The sequence below is a fragment of the Oryctolagus cuniculus genome, chromosome 2 (assembly GCF_051225735.1).
Source record: "Oryctolagus cuniculus isolate XC-2025 breed Fujian yellow rabbit chromosome 2, ASM5122573v1, whole genome shotgun sequence".
In the NCBI taxonomy this organism is placed as follows: Eukaryota; Metazoa; Chordata; class Mammalia; order Lagomorpha; family Leporidae; genus Oryctolagus; species Oryctolagus cuniculus.
The window spans coordinates 152,368,415-152,381,654 of NC_142868.1; the positions used below are offsets into that span (position 1 = coordinate 152,368,415).

The 13,240-nt window shown below is 40.0% G+C and overlaps 1 protein-coding gene across 14 annotated transcripts in view; it reads left to right on the forward strand.

The window, feature by feature from the left end:
• Nucleotides 1–13,240, forward strand: part of CCDC88A (coiled-coil and HOOK domain protein 88A) — a 144,503-nt gene that overhangs the window by 29,435 nt on the left and 101,828 nt on the right. For 13 of the 14 annotated variants that reach the window (XM_089326406.1, XM_089326407.1, XM_089326408.1 and 10 more), the window contains one exon: nt 4,118–4,226. In XM_089326406.1, the coding sequence (XP_089182532.1) occupies nt 4,118–4,226 (109 nt within the window). Of the gene's footprint in view, nt 1–209; nt 329–4,117; nt 4,227–13,240 lie in introns of those variants that run through there. The other variant, XM_089326412.1, reaches the window with a different exon arrangement.

The window sequence follows — 13,240 nt, forward strand, 5'->3', positions numbered from 1 at the left end:
CTGAGAGTACCAGGAAACAGCAACACCTCAATAGCAATGAACACATCTAGGATATTCAGAATAGTGTTTTTCATTAAAATAGAGAAGAAACTTATTCAGGGTTGAGGGGGTGAACATTAAAGGTGAATCTGGAACATTTTGCATCATAAATCACTAAAGCATTTAAAGAATGATGGAAACGGGTGCTGATTTGTGTTCTGGCTGCTCCACTTGCCATCCAGCTCCCTGCTAATGGCCTGGGAAAAAGCAGTGGAAGATAACTCAAGTTAAGGTCCCTGCTACCTACATGGGAGATCCAGATAAAGCTCGTGGCTTCTGCCTGGCCTCTGTGAGTATCTGGGTGGTGAACCAGCAGATGGATCATCTCTCTCTCTGGTTCTCCCTCTCTCTGTAACTCTGACCTTCAAAATAAGTAAAAATAAATCTTAAAAAGAATGATGGGAGCATATCAAAGGACACAAGTCAGGTTGAGAAAGCTCCTACCAGCTATGTCTAGGACACATTGAATATCAAAGTAATTGTAGTAATATGATAGCCAATTGAATAAATAGAGAACCATGAATCCATACTGATAAATAAATAAATTGAAGATTTGATGAAAACAAATTATCAAGATAGTTTCAAAGCACATTGTCACAAAATACTTAATTACAAAAGGAATGTAGTCTCATAACAGTACCAACAGATACTAATTTAATTTGATGAAAGTGAATGTTATCAGTAATGGGACAAATTGCAGTCATATACTGCTTTTTAGGATGTGTTGAGAAGAACCAGTATAGATACATAACTTGTGCGTAATTATGAGCCAGACAGCCTAATTCAGGGATGGGGAACCTTTTTTTCTGCCAGGGGTTGTTTGGATATTTATTACATAATTTGTGATCCATATAAAATTATCACTTTAAAAATTAGCCTACTATAGATTTATTGAATTTCCATTTGCCTTGGCAGGGCCAGACTAAATGATTTTGCAGGCACTGTTAGATGTTCCCCACCCTCGTAGTCAGACAAACCCAGTGGAAAAACATCCTTTGAAATAACTAGGCTCTAATATGCTTCTTAGTATCTATTTCATGGACTTCAAAGATTGGCTGAACAACTTAGCTGAAAAAATTACAAAGATTCAGCCTATTGGAATTCAGACTACTAAATGTGAAGTGTGATTCTGAACTAAATCCATTTCCTATAGAGAATATCCACTCATTATTGGGACCAGTAGGGGTACTTAAATGGTTCTGAAAATTGGACAGTATAGTAATATATAATTGCTAATTTCTAGATTTTTAACAATAATATGTTGGTAGAAAAAATATTCAAGGATTTTTGGGTTTTAGGTCAGAAACTTACTCTTAAGTCACTTAGAGAAGACCACTGTTCATACAGCTTTTTAGTAAGTTTAATATTGTCCCATGGATCTCTTAATTTCTGGGTGTCTAGTAATTTTGTATCACATGCCAGACATTGTGATCATTGCATTGTACAGTGTCTTCATTTGATCCTTTAAGGAGTGATAAATTTCATTTTATCAGATTATCAGGTTACTTGCAGTTTGATCCTTTCAAGACTTGTTTTTTAAGCTTTTTAGGAAGATTCTTGATTAACATTTCTAAAATTGTTAGTCCTGCTTCTAAGATATGACTCTTCTGAGGTCCCTGCTAAATTTTCTGGGTGTTCATTAAAGTCTCTTCCATTTTGTCTGTGCAAAACTCAAATTTCTCTCTTTACTTTTTGAGCTTTGGGAATTGTTTAGCTTACAGATATTCTGCAATTTTTCTTGTGGAGGCTTTGGGTATACATATACAAATTAGTATTTTCACAACATCTTAAAAACAGATTTTTGGAGCTCTTTGTTAGTGTAGCTCTCTTCTCTCAGTGTTGTTAATGTAGCTCCCTTCTCTCTGGTGTTCTTTGTGATAAGTTTTACTTCATTCTCTACAAATTCCAAGCTTTTTCTCTAAGTTTAGTGGATCTTGGGCTATCTTGCTCTCTGTACCTCATTTTGTGGAGTGTCTTACTGCTTTCAATAGAGAAAACCTAGCCTTGGGTTAGCTACTGTTGAAGTCTGAAAACATCTTTACATAGTGTTTTTTTTTTTTTCCCAGTACTTTATTACAAGAGAACAAGTTTACCCTCATTTCTCCTCAAAGTAGCTACTTCTTCCTATTTTAGCTTAGTTTGGTTGCATTGTTTTATCACATATTACTGAACTGTGAACAATCTCAATATAGATGATTAAACTGACCCATGGATTGGAATTGACAGTATAGGTATAGTCAAAGGAAAGGCGCAAGATTTGGGGATGAAAGGATCAAAGTCTTGGAAGCAGGCAGGAGAATGATTGAAGTAAAGCAGTAGTTCTCAAGAATGTGAGCTGAGGATCCTTTCATAGAACTTTTCCAGTTCTAACTACTTATCTGTGTGGAGCTGAATTTTCTGCATATATTTGAATCAAAATAATAAATACAAAAAACAAATAAACAGATATAATAAAACAAATAAATATAAATAACAGAAGCAAAGATGGAAACCAACCTGTTTTAAAATTAAAATAGTGGCTTTAAAGAAATTCTCAAGAATGGTAAAACAGTACCACTCTATTTATTAAAATTTTTGTTAGCATTGGATAGACTTATTGTTATTCTTAAATTAGTTAATAGATAATAACTTCAAAGTTTGTCAGTTTTAACTTATACTGTAGTAAATATAACCCTCAAAGCTGTGTGGAACTATCAGTTAAGATTCTCAAGGAGTTTTGAGGCCCAAAAGTTTGAGTATTACTGAAATAAAGCACCATAGAGTCTAATCTAAAGAAGGAACTGAAAGCGTCAGGAGTGTAATGGTCTGAATAAAGAGATGGTTTAAAGAATGAGAGATTTCTTTTCAGTCCATATGCTTTTTTGGGTAGATTTCAGTTTCTTGACTTCTCTGCTGCATCCTTGTGTGGAGGTGCCTATATCTAAATTCTATAATCATGGAATAATGTCCTGTCCCAGGAACTGCTTAGGTTCTTACTTTTTGATATTCTGGACTTAGCCTTTGCACAAGGTTTCCTGATTTAATATATGCTATTTCATTTGGTAGCAGCTCCAGCGCTAGTGAGATGTCTTTGCGCTGATAAGGAAGAACCTCATACCTGCTTATGTTCTGGCCTCAAATTTTTATTTTTTAAAGATTTATTTATTTGAAAGCCAGAGGGACATGGAGAGATAAGGATCAAAAGAGAGAGATCTTACATCTGGTTCACTCCCCAAATTGTTACAACAGCCTGGGCTGGGCCTGGCTGAAACCAAGAGCCAAACTGGGTCTCCCACTTGAGTTACAAGGACCATGTCCTTGGTTCAAAGCGGTGCTTTCCCATGCACATTAGCAGCGAATCTGGTTTGAAAATGAAGCAGCTGAAACTTGAACTGGCACTCTGATATGGGACGCCAGCATTGCACGAGGCAGTTTAACACACTGTGCCATAATGCTGGCCCCTGGCCTCAAAATAACTTTGTTTTGATGCCATGGCTTTCACTTAAATTTCCCGTTGTTAACCATAGCTTAACTATTTTTGTTTCTCAGTTTCTGCTAATCTAGAGTCATTCAGCCCTTTACTTTCATTGACTCTACAAAGCTTGCCCAAGATAAAAAAGTACTAACCTGTTTTGTCTACTTCATTATTTAATTTGGGACGTTGCCTGCTCAAATATAATCCCCAATACCTATTGAGGAGAAATAACATCTATTGGTTATTAGCCTGTTTTTTAAATTATTGATTTAAGTGTGTTTATTTTGGGTGATGGAAATATGTGTGAGTCTTCAAAAGAAATGAGAGGTTATTCATACCAGGGTTGTGGAAAGAGAAAATGAGAATGAAGGACAACATCTGACTAGGTTTCAAATATATTGTGCCACTGCCTTAGGAATATCAGTTGCATTTATTTATATTATTTGGAAGCACAGAAACATGTCCAACTAATCAACTGTCATTTTGGGTCATCTGTGTTAATGGAGATGAATACAAAATTTGTTTAAAGAAAACATGTATTGTATGATTAGTTTTGGCTATTTCTGCATTGACGATTTCATTTCAATTTAATTTTAGTTCAAAGAATTTTTTTATTTCTTACAGAAATCCTAAATCGGAGAGTCAGAGAGTAAATAAAAAAGTCAACAATGATGCTTCACTTAGAATTCATAACCTGTCCATTTTGGTGAGACAGATAAAATTTTATTACCAGGTAAGTGGTCCCTCTTTTCATCTGGTATTTTAGCAACTACTTACATATTCACATTTTTGTGTTACTTAGTGTCCATCATGTAACAAATATTAAATGCAAATTATATGCCAGGTTGTGGTCTGTTTGCTGGAGATAGAGTAGCAAATAGTGTATTACTTATAAAAAATTTAAACAAGACTTCATAATTATCTAATATTAAAAATTATTACTGGAGGCTGGCATTTTGGCATAGCGAGTAAAGCCACTGCCTGCAGTGCCAGCATCTCATTTGGGCGCCAGTTCGAGTCCTGGCTGCTCCACTTCCAATCCAGCTCTCTGCTATGGCCTGGGAAAACAGTAGAAGATGGCCCAAGTACTTGGGCCCCTGCACCCATGTGGGAGACCAGGAAGAAGCTGCTGGCTCCTAACTTCGAATCAGTGTAGCTCCAGCTGTTGTGGCCATCTGGGGAGTGAACCAGTAGTTGGAAGACGCCCCTCCCCCCCAGCCTCTCTGTAACTCTGCCTTTCCAATCTTAAAAAATACATAAAATACTGTAATAGTTTTTTAAAAAGATTTATTTATTTACTGGCAGAGTTAAACAGAGAAGAAGGAGAGGCGGAGAGAGAGAGAGGTCTTCCAACTGCTGGTTCACTCCCCAGTTGACCAAAAAGGCCAGAGCTGCACTGGTCTGAAGCCGGGAGCCAGGAGCTTCCTTTGGGTCTTCCCACATGGGTGCAGGGGCCCAAGGACTTGGGCCATCTTGTATTGTTTTCCCAGGCCATAGCAGAGAGCGGGATTGGAAGTGGAGCAGCCAGGACTTGAACTGGTGCCCATATGGGATGTTGGCACTGCAGGTGATGGCTTCACCTGCTACGCAACAGCACCGGCTCCGTTTCAGGTATTTTTAAAATCAGTTCCCACAGGAAAACTGCATATTGTGACACTTTGTTAGCCTGGTTGATTATACCTTTGAAAAATATATTTTTCATTGCTTTTTATAAAAGTTTTAAATTGAATACTAATGCCTGCAACAGTCACGGTTAGGCTGGGTCAGGACAAAGGTAAAGAGTTGGGAACTCAGTCTAGGGACTGCATCACCTGAGCCAACACCTGCTGCCTCCCAGGGTGTGCATTAGCCGGAAGCTGGAATTGAAAGTTGAGCTGTGACTCACACTCAGGTACTCTGAGTTGTAGATGTCTGAAGTGGCAGCTTAACCACTCTGCCAAATACCTGTCCCCATATTTCACTTTTTAAATGTCAACGTTCAGTACATTTCTGGGAATCACTGTAGTTTGATTGCACAAATTTTGGTATGGTATACATCTACTTTAAATTTTTATGGATTTTAGAGGCAAAGAGACTGAGAGAGAGAGAGAGACACAGAAGGAGAGCTTCTGTCCAGCAGCTCACTTTCCAAATGTCTGCAGCAGCTGGGCCTGGGCCAGTCTGGAGCCAAGATCTATGAACTCAATGCAGGTCTCTCATGTGAGTGGCAGGAGCACAATTATTTGAGTCATCACCTCTGCCAGCCAAGGTCTATGTTAGCAGGAAGCTGGAATCAGTAGCTAGAACAGGATATTGAACCTAAGAACTCTGATGTGCAATGCTTCTCTTAACTGCTAGCTAAATTACACCTTGTTGTATTTTTTTTAAAGATTTATTTATTTATTTGAAAGTCAGAGTTAAACAGAGAGAAGGAGAGAGAGAGACAGAAGTCTTCATCTGCTGGTTCATTCCCCAGTTGGCCGCAACAGCCGGGACTGTGCTGATTTGAAGCCAGGAGCCAGGAGCTTCCTCCGGGTCTCCCACGCGGATGCAGGGGTCCAAAGACTTGGGCTTGGACTATCCTCTTCTGCTTTCCCAGGCCATAGCAGAGAGCTGGATCGGAAGTGGAGCAGCCAGGTCTTGAACTGGCGCCCATATGGGATGCTGGCACTGCAGGTGGCGGCTTTACCTGCTACGCCATAGCACCAGCCCCCCACCTTGTTATATTTTTTAAAATGTTTATTTCTTTGCATTTTCTAATTTTTGCCTTACTAATTAGCATGATTTTTATTTTCTAAACATAGATTGTTTTTCAAATGACTTTGATTTTAATTTTTGGTCGAAGAATGTGGTTTTTATGACCCTAACTCCTTGATATTTGTTAATAATTACTTGGCTTGACCTTAATTTATTTTGTCTCGAGCTATTGAAAAATATGAGTTGAAATGTCCCTTTATGATGATGAATTTATCACATTTTCCTTTATATACTTGAAACGTTGTTAGTGGGTACGGATGATTTTAAAATTGTTATCTTTCCAGAGAAGTGGGTTATTAGTAATTGTTTTTCTTTCTGTTAGTTTAACACTTTTCACTCTGTTCTTGTTTTTTGAAAAGCTGCTTCTGAAATTACCCTTTTCATGCTTTACATAGCAAAAGCCACAATTAATTAATATGTACTCTTTTGTGGAATAAGTACTGTGACATTAGAATGCTCCAGTTCAGTCTCTCCTTTTTTAAAGATTTATTTGTTTTTGGTTATTTGAAAGGCTTAGTGAGGGAGAAACAGAATGAAAGATTGATCTTCCATCTGCTTTTTTACTCCCCAAATGCCGAAACAGCCAGGGCTGGGCCAGACTGAAGCCAAGAACCACATCCAGTTTCTCACCTGCGTGGCAGGGATTTCAGTACTTGGGCCATCATCATCCATTGCCTTCCCAGAACATTAGCAGGAAGCTGGAAGGGCAGCAGAGAAGCCAGGTCTCTTAACAGTATTCTGATGTGAGATCTGGGCATCCACGTGGCAGTTTAACCCAGTGTACCACAACACTCACCCCTCTTAAGACTTTTCAGCTCTTCTTATCTTGCTTTCTAATTCTGTTTTTTAACACTACAACTTAGATATTGAAAGTTATGTTAAATTAAAAAAAAAAGTATTTCTTTATTTCAGGCTTTGTTTTATTTTTCTACCTGTATCTCAGAATTTCCTTTGGTATCACTTTCTTATTGAAGTATGTGCTTTAAATGTTTGTCTGTAAACACCTTTATTTCACCCTTGTTCTTGACAGATAATTTTATTTACTTCTAGGTTGCACTAATATGCACTTCTAGATTGACAGTTACTGTGATCTCAGTCCTTTGCAGATTTTATTCTTTCTTGGATTTATTTTTGGCCTAAATAAGTCACTATCAGGCTAGCAAACAAAAAGCAAAACAAAACAAAAATTCTAAGATTTTTTTCGTAATATTTATTTTTTTATTTCAAAGTCAGAGTTACAGAGAGAGAGGAAACAGAGCTATCTTTTTTTTAAATATTTTATTTATTTGAAAAGTAGAGTTACAGACCGTGAGAGGGAGAGACAGAGAGAAAGGTCTTCCTTCCGTTGGTTCACTCTCCAGATGCCTGCAACAGCCAGAGCTGCGCCGATCCAAAGCCAGGAGCCAGGAGTTCCTTCTGGGTCTCCCACATGGGGGCAGGGGCCCAAGGACTTGGGCCATCCTCCACTGCCTTCCCAGGCCACAGCAGAGAGCTGGATTGGAAGAGGAGCAGCTGTCGCTCCCCCATTCGCGGAGGAACGACACCGGACCCTGCGCTATTCTTTTGTCTGCTCGGCTCTTCCCTGGTTAGCTGCCGTTCCCTCATTCGTGGAGGAACGATGCCGTCCCGGGTTAGCTGCCAGCCCCTCCACCTCCGTGGAGGGGTGGTACCCCCCGCCGCTTTCCCCGCTTCCGCAGAGGAGCGGCACACCGCCGGCCGGCTCTCTCAGGGGCTGCTCAGATGTTCCTCAGGTGTTCCTTCAGATGTTCCTGGTGCATGTTGTCTCTCTCCTCCTTTATAGTCCTCTTCCACCAATCCATGCTCTGCTACCCACACGCTGAGCACGCTGTTCTCCTCCAATCAGGAGCAGGATCAGCTCCTGCAGCTTATCAAACTGATGAGGCAGCTGTGTAGAGGTTGTTTGGTCTCTCTCTCTCAGCGCCATATTGTGGGAGAGCAGATGCATAGAATAAGTCTTAATTCCAGTAACTTAGTCTAGTCTCAGTTGCTCCCCACAGCAGCCAGTACTAGAGCTGGTGCCCACATGGGATGCCGGCGCTTCAGGCCAGGACGTTAACCTGTTGCACCACAGCGCCAGCCCCAGAGAGCTATCTTCTATCTGCTGATTCACTCCTCAAATGGCTGCAATGGTCAGGGCTGGACCAGGCCGAAGCCAGGAGCTTTTTCTGGTCTCCCACATGGATGCAGGGGCCCAAACTCTTGGGCCGTCCTCCACTGCTTTCCGAGGCACATTAGCAGGGAACTGAATCAAAAGTGGAGCAGCTAGGACTCGAACTGGAGCCCGTATAGGGTACTAGCACTGTACATGGTGGCTTAACCTGCTGTGCCACAACATTGGTCCCTGCTTTTTGTTTTTTTAATGATTGATTTATTTATTTGAAAGGCAGAGCATTATCAATGAGAGGGTTGAGATAAGGAGAAGGAAAAATCTTCTTCTATTGGTTCACTCCCCAAATGACCATAATAGCCAGACTGAAGCCAGGAGCCAGGAGTGCCATCCTTGTCTCTCATGTGGGTGGAAGTGTCTCAGGCACTTGGGCAATCTTCTGCTGTCTTCCCAGGTGCAGTAGTAGAAAGCTGGATTAGAAGTGGAGCATCCGGGACTCCCAATATGCACTCTGATATGGGGTGCTAGTATTGCAAACAGAGGCTGAACCCAGGGTGCCTCAATGCTAGCCCCTCCTGATGGCTTTTACTTTTAATGTTGTCTTTCTTAGTATTGCCTCTTTACGATTGACTTGATATTCTTCAGTTACTTCTGTACTATTCTATCCTCCATGTTTATTAATCTTTTTAAAAATATTATCAAGTCTTCTATATTCTGAGTAACTTTTTCAGAACTTTGGTTTACTAATTTGCTCTGCATCTGTGTCAAATCTTGTTTAACCCATTGATTATATCTTTCATTTTTGCAAGTTCTATTTGGCTTTTTTATATATGTTTTATAATTTTGTTCATTCTTTTAATTTCCTTTTCTCATTAGAAACTGAAAGAATTTTAATAGATTTTGTGTTCAGTAATTCTCAGATCTGAAGGATGTGAAGATCTCAGTCTCCCCTTTGTTTTTCTTGTGGTAGTGGTAATGTAGCGGTGGCAGAGATGTTTGTGTTTTAATTGTGAGCTCATTTCTGAAGAGAGCATTGTTTAGCAATGTTTTGGTGTATGGGCAAAAGGATGCATTACTTCAGAGAAGATTTGTTTTGTTCAACCAGCCCGTTTTGCATTTAATTTATTTTAAGCCATTTGATGTTATTTTGAAGCCATACTGATACACTGAAAAAAAAAAAATTAGGAAAAAAGAGAAAATGCATATAGTTCCAGAGCCAGGAAATTGCCACTATTATAACCTGCATATAGATGCTTCCGGATTGCTCTTTTCCTCTGTATTTGTGTATTAATAAATTATGTGCAGCTGTGTGTGTATGTGTTTGGTTCACACTTTTAAACTGAGACCACATTATTGCAAGTTCTTGGGGAAACAGGCCTCTCTTGACTGTCTACCAAAGGTCAGGAAAGTCAGCTTCTTCCTTGTCTTCTTTTGCAGGGTTCAGCTTTTATTTTGGTTTATTATTATTTTTAAATATTTTTTTTAGGGGCTGGCGCTGTGGCTTAGTGGGTTAAAGTGGGTTAACGCCCTGGCCAGAAGTGCCTGCATCCCAAATGGGTGCCGGTTCTAGTCCCAGCTGCTCCTCTTCCAATCCAGCTCTCTGCTATGGCCTGGGAAAGCAGTAGAAGATGGCCCAAGTCCTTGGGCCCCTGCACCCACGTGGGAGTCCCGGAAGAAGCTCCTGGCTTTGGATCAGCACAGCTCCAGCCGTTGAGGCCAACTGGGGAGTGAACTGTCAGATGGAAGATCTCTCTCTCTCTCTCTCTCTCTCTGCCTCTGCCTCTGCCTCTCCCCTCACTGTGTAACTCTGACTTTCAAATAAATAAATCTTTTTAAAAATTTATTTTATTTATTTAAAAGAGTTACAGGGTGAGGTAGAGACAGAGAGAGAGGTCTTCCTTCTGTTGGTTCATTCCCCAGATGGCCACAATGGCTGGAACTGTGCCAATCCGAAGCTAGGAGCCAGGAGCTTCTTTCGGGATGCTGGCACTGCATGGAGCTTTAACCCACTGTGCCGCAGCGCTGACCCCGCTGCTGCTTTCTTTTGTTTTTACATAACAGTTTAATTGAATATAATTCATATACCGTTCAATTGACTCATTTAAGTATCCAATTCAGTGGTTTTAAAATATATTTGCAGCTGTACACTAGCAGTCCCATTCCCCCAGTCCTGCCCACTACCCACCGCCCCAAACTCTCATCCTTAGGCAACTACTTACCTGTTTTCTGTCTTCATAGATTTACCTATTCAAGACATTTTATGTAAATGGAATTGTATATTATGAGATCTTTGGTGACTGGTTTCTTTCAGTTAGCATTGTATTTTCACAGTTCATTCATGTTGTAGCATGTTAGTATTTCATTCATGTTTATTACCACTGCTTGCTTGCTTTTCTTAATTATTTGAGACAAAGGGAGCTCCTGTCTTCTGGTTCACTGTTCAAATGCCCACAACAGCCAGGATTGGGCCAGGCTATAGCCAGGAACTATGCATCAAACCTAGGCACAGAAATATGAGACGCTAGCACCCTAACCAGCATCTTAACTGCTAAGCCAAACTCTTGCCCCTGCTACTGCTTTCTTGTTCTGCATTTTCCTCCTGCCAGGTTTTGAAATTATTTTTATATTGCTCATGTTAATCTAACGATGCTACACTTGAGCTTTGGAGGCAAGGAGGAGTTGTGAAAATAACCAGTTAAACAGTTTATTTAAGTAATTCTCAATGGAGAGTGATTTTATGCCCAAGGAGGCACTTGTCAAAGACATTTTTTGTTGTCATAGCTGGAGATACTCATCTATTATCTAATCTGTAGAATCCAGAGATGTACCTAAGCATTCTTCAGTTAACTGGTCAGTTCTTCATAACTAAGAAACATACAGCCCTAATGTTAATAATGCCAAATCAAATTAGCATTTTCAAAGATGTATCTGCAAATATTTCATCAACATTTGCTATTCCTTTTTATTTTCATTAATCTAAGTTTTACTGTCAGTGGGCTAATTCAAGGCTAGAACTGATTGACTCTCTTAATATTTTGTCAATACTACTTCGCAAATTGAAGACGTATGTCTGAAAGTTGAAATTCTCCACATACCACTTCCATGTCCTTCCTTTTAGACCAGTTAATCAAACGCTCTTGCTCCCCTCCCCAATGCTTTATGTTACTAGAATGTTTCTAGGGCACTTCTAAATTGTCTTCAGAATAGATAAATGATGTTACTCACACAATTAATTATCTTACTGAAATAATCTTTTATTCTCATATATATTACCACAATAGACATGGCCTAATTTAATACAGATTTAAAATTAACAAGATCCAAATTAACAGTCTTTTTTCTTTTTTTTAAGATTTATTTATTTATTTGAAAGAGTAACAGAGAAACAGAGGCAGAGAGAGAGAGAGAGAGAGACGTCTTCTATCCATTGGTTCAATCCCCAGATGACTGCAACAGCTGGAGCTGTGCTGATCCGGAGCCAGGAGCCAGGAGCTTCTTCTGGGTCTTCAACGCAGCTGTGGGGGCCTAAGCTCTCAGGCCATCTTCTACTGCTTTCCCAGGCCATAGCAGAGAGCTAGATCTGAAGTGAAGCAGCTAGATCTCGACCAGCAACCACATGGGATGCCAGCACTGCAGGTGGCAGCTTTACCAGCTATGCCACAGCGATGGCCCTTAACACAGACTGTCATCTATTAAATTACCTGTCATCTGTTAAATTACCTGGCTGGCATTGTAGTGCAGTGAGTTAAGCCACCACTGCCTACACTGTCATCCCATATGGACATGGGTTCAAGTCCTGGCTTCTCCACTTCTGTTTCAGCTCCCTTCTAATGCACCTGGGGAAGCCATGGAAGATAGCCCAAGGGCTTGGGCCCCTGTCACTCACATGAGAGACCTGCATGGAGTTGCAGGCTCCTGGCTTAACCCCATCTGTTGCAGCCATTTGGGGGAGTGAACCAGTCTCCCTCTATAACTCTGCCTTTCAAAGAAATAAATAGCACTTAAAAAAAAAAAAAAAAACTACCTTTATCCTAAAAAAATTTTTTTCTGTAGGTCTTTCTAAAACTACTTAAAAAAAAAATATGTGTGAGTAACTCTTACTCCCTTCAGAAAAAGTATTTGAGGTGAAATATTTTGCACATTATGAAAGTTCTGACCCACAAAGAGAAAGTAAATTGGGGTAATAGGTTAAAATTCAGAAGTATATGTCTCTAAAATGTTTTCTTTATATGGGTTGGTAAACATCAAAGTTAGGATATAAAAATGAAAAGAAAATAGAATACTCTCAGATGCTTGTTGGAAAACGATTATTTCAGTATGTCTTAGTAATGAATGGTAAATCTAAATGTCAGTATTCTTTTTAAATCATTTTAATCATTTAGAGTATATAAAAGCTCAGTGTGAATTATGTCATTCATATGTTTCTTCTCCCATTATTGAATGCCAAGTATTTAACTTGGCAGTGGAATTACAGGGTATATAGGACATGCTGTGACCCTATTTTCTTATAATTTATGACTCTAGGAGAGAAATAATAGGGAAGTAAAACAATTTTTAAAATTGTATTCTAGGGGCCGGCGCTGTGGTGCAGTGGGTTAAAGCCCTGACCTACAGCACCGGCATCCCATATGGGTGCTGGTTTGTGTCCTGGCTGTTCCACTTCCTATCCAGCTCTCTGCTGTGGCCTGGGAAAGCAGTAGAAGATGACCCAAGTCCTTAGGTTCCCTGCTCCCGTGTGGGAGACCCAGAAAAAGCTCCTGTCTCCTGGCTTCAGGTCAGCTCAGCTCTGGCCATTATGGTCATTTGGGGAGTGATCCAGTGGATGGAAGACCTCTCTCTCTCGCTCTCTCTCTGGCGCTACCTCTTTCTGTAACTCTATCTTT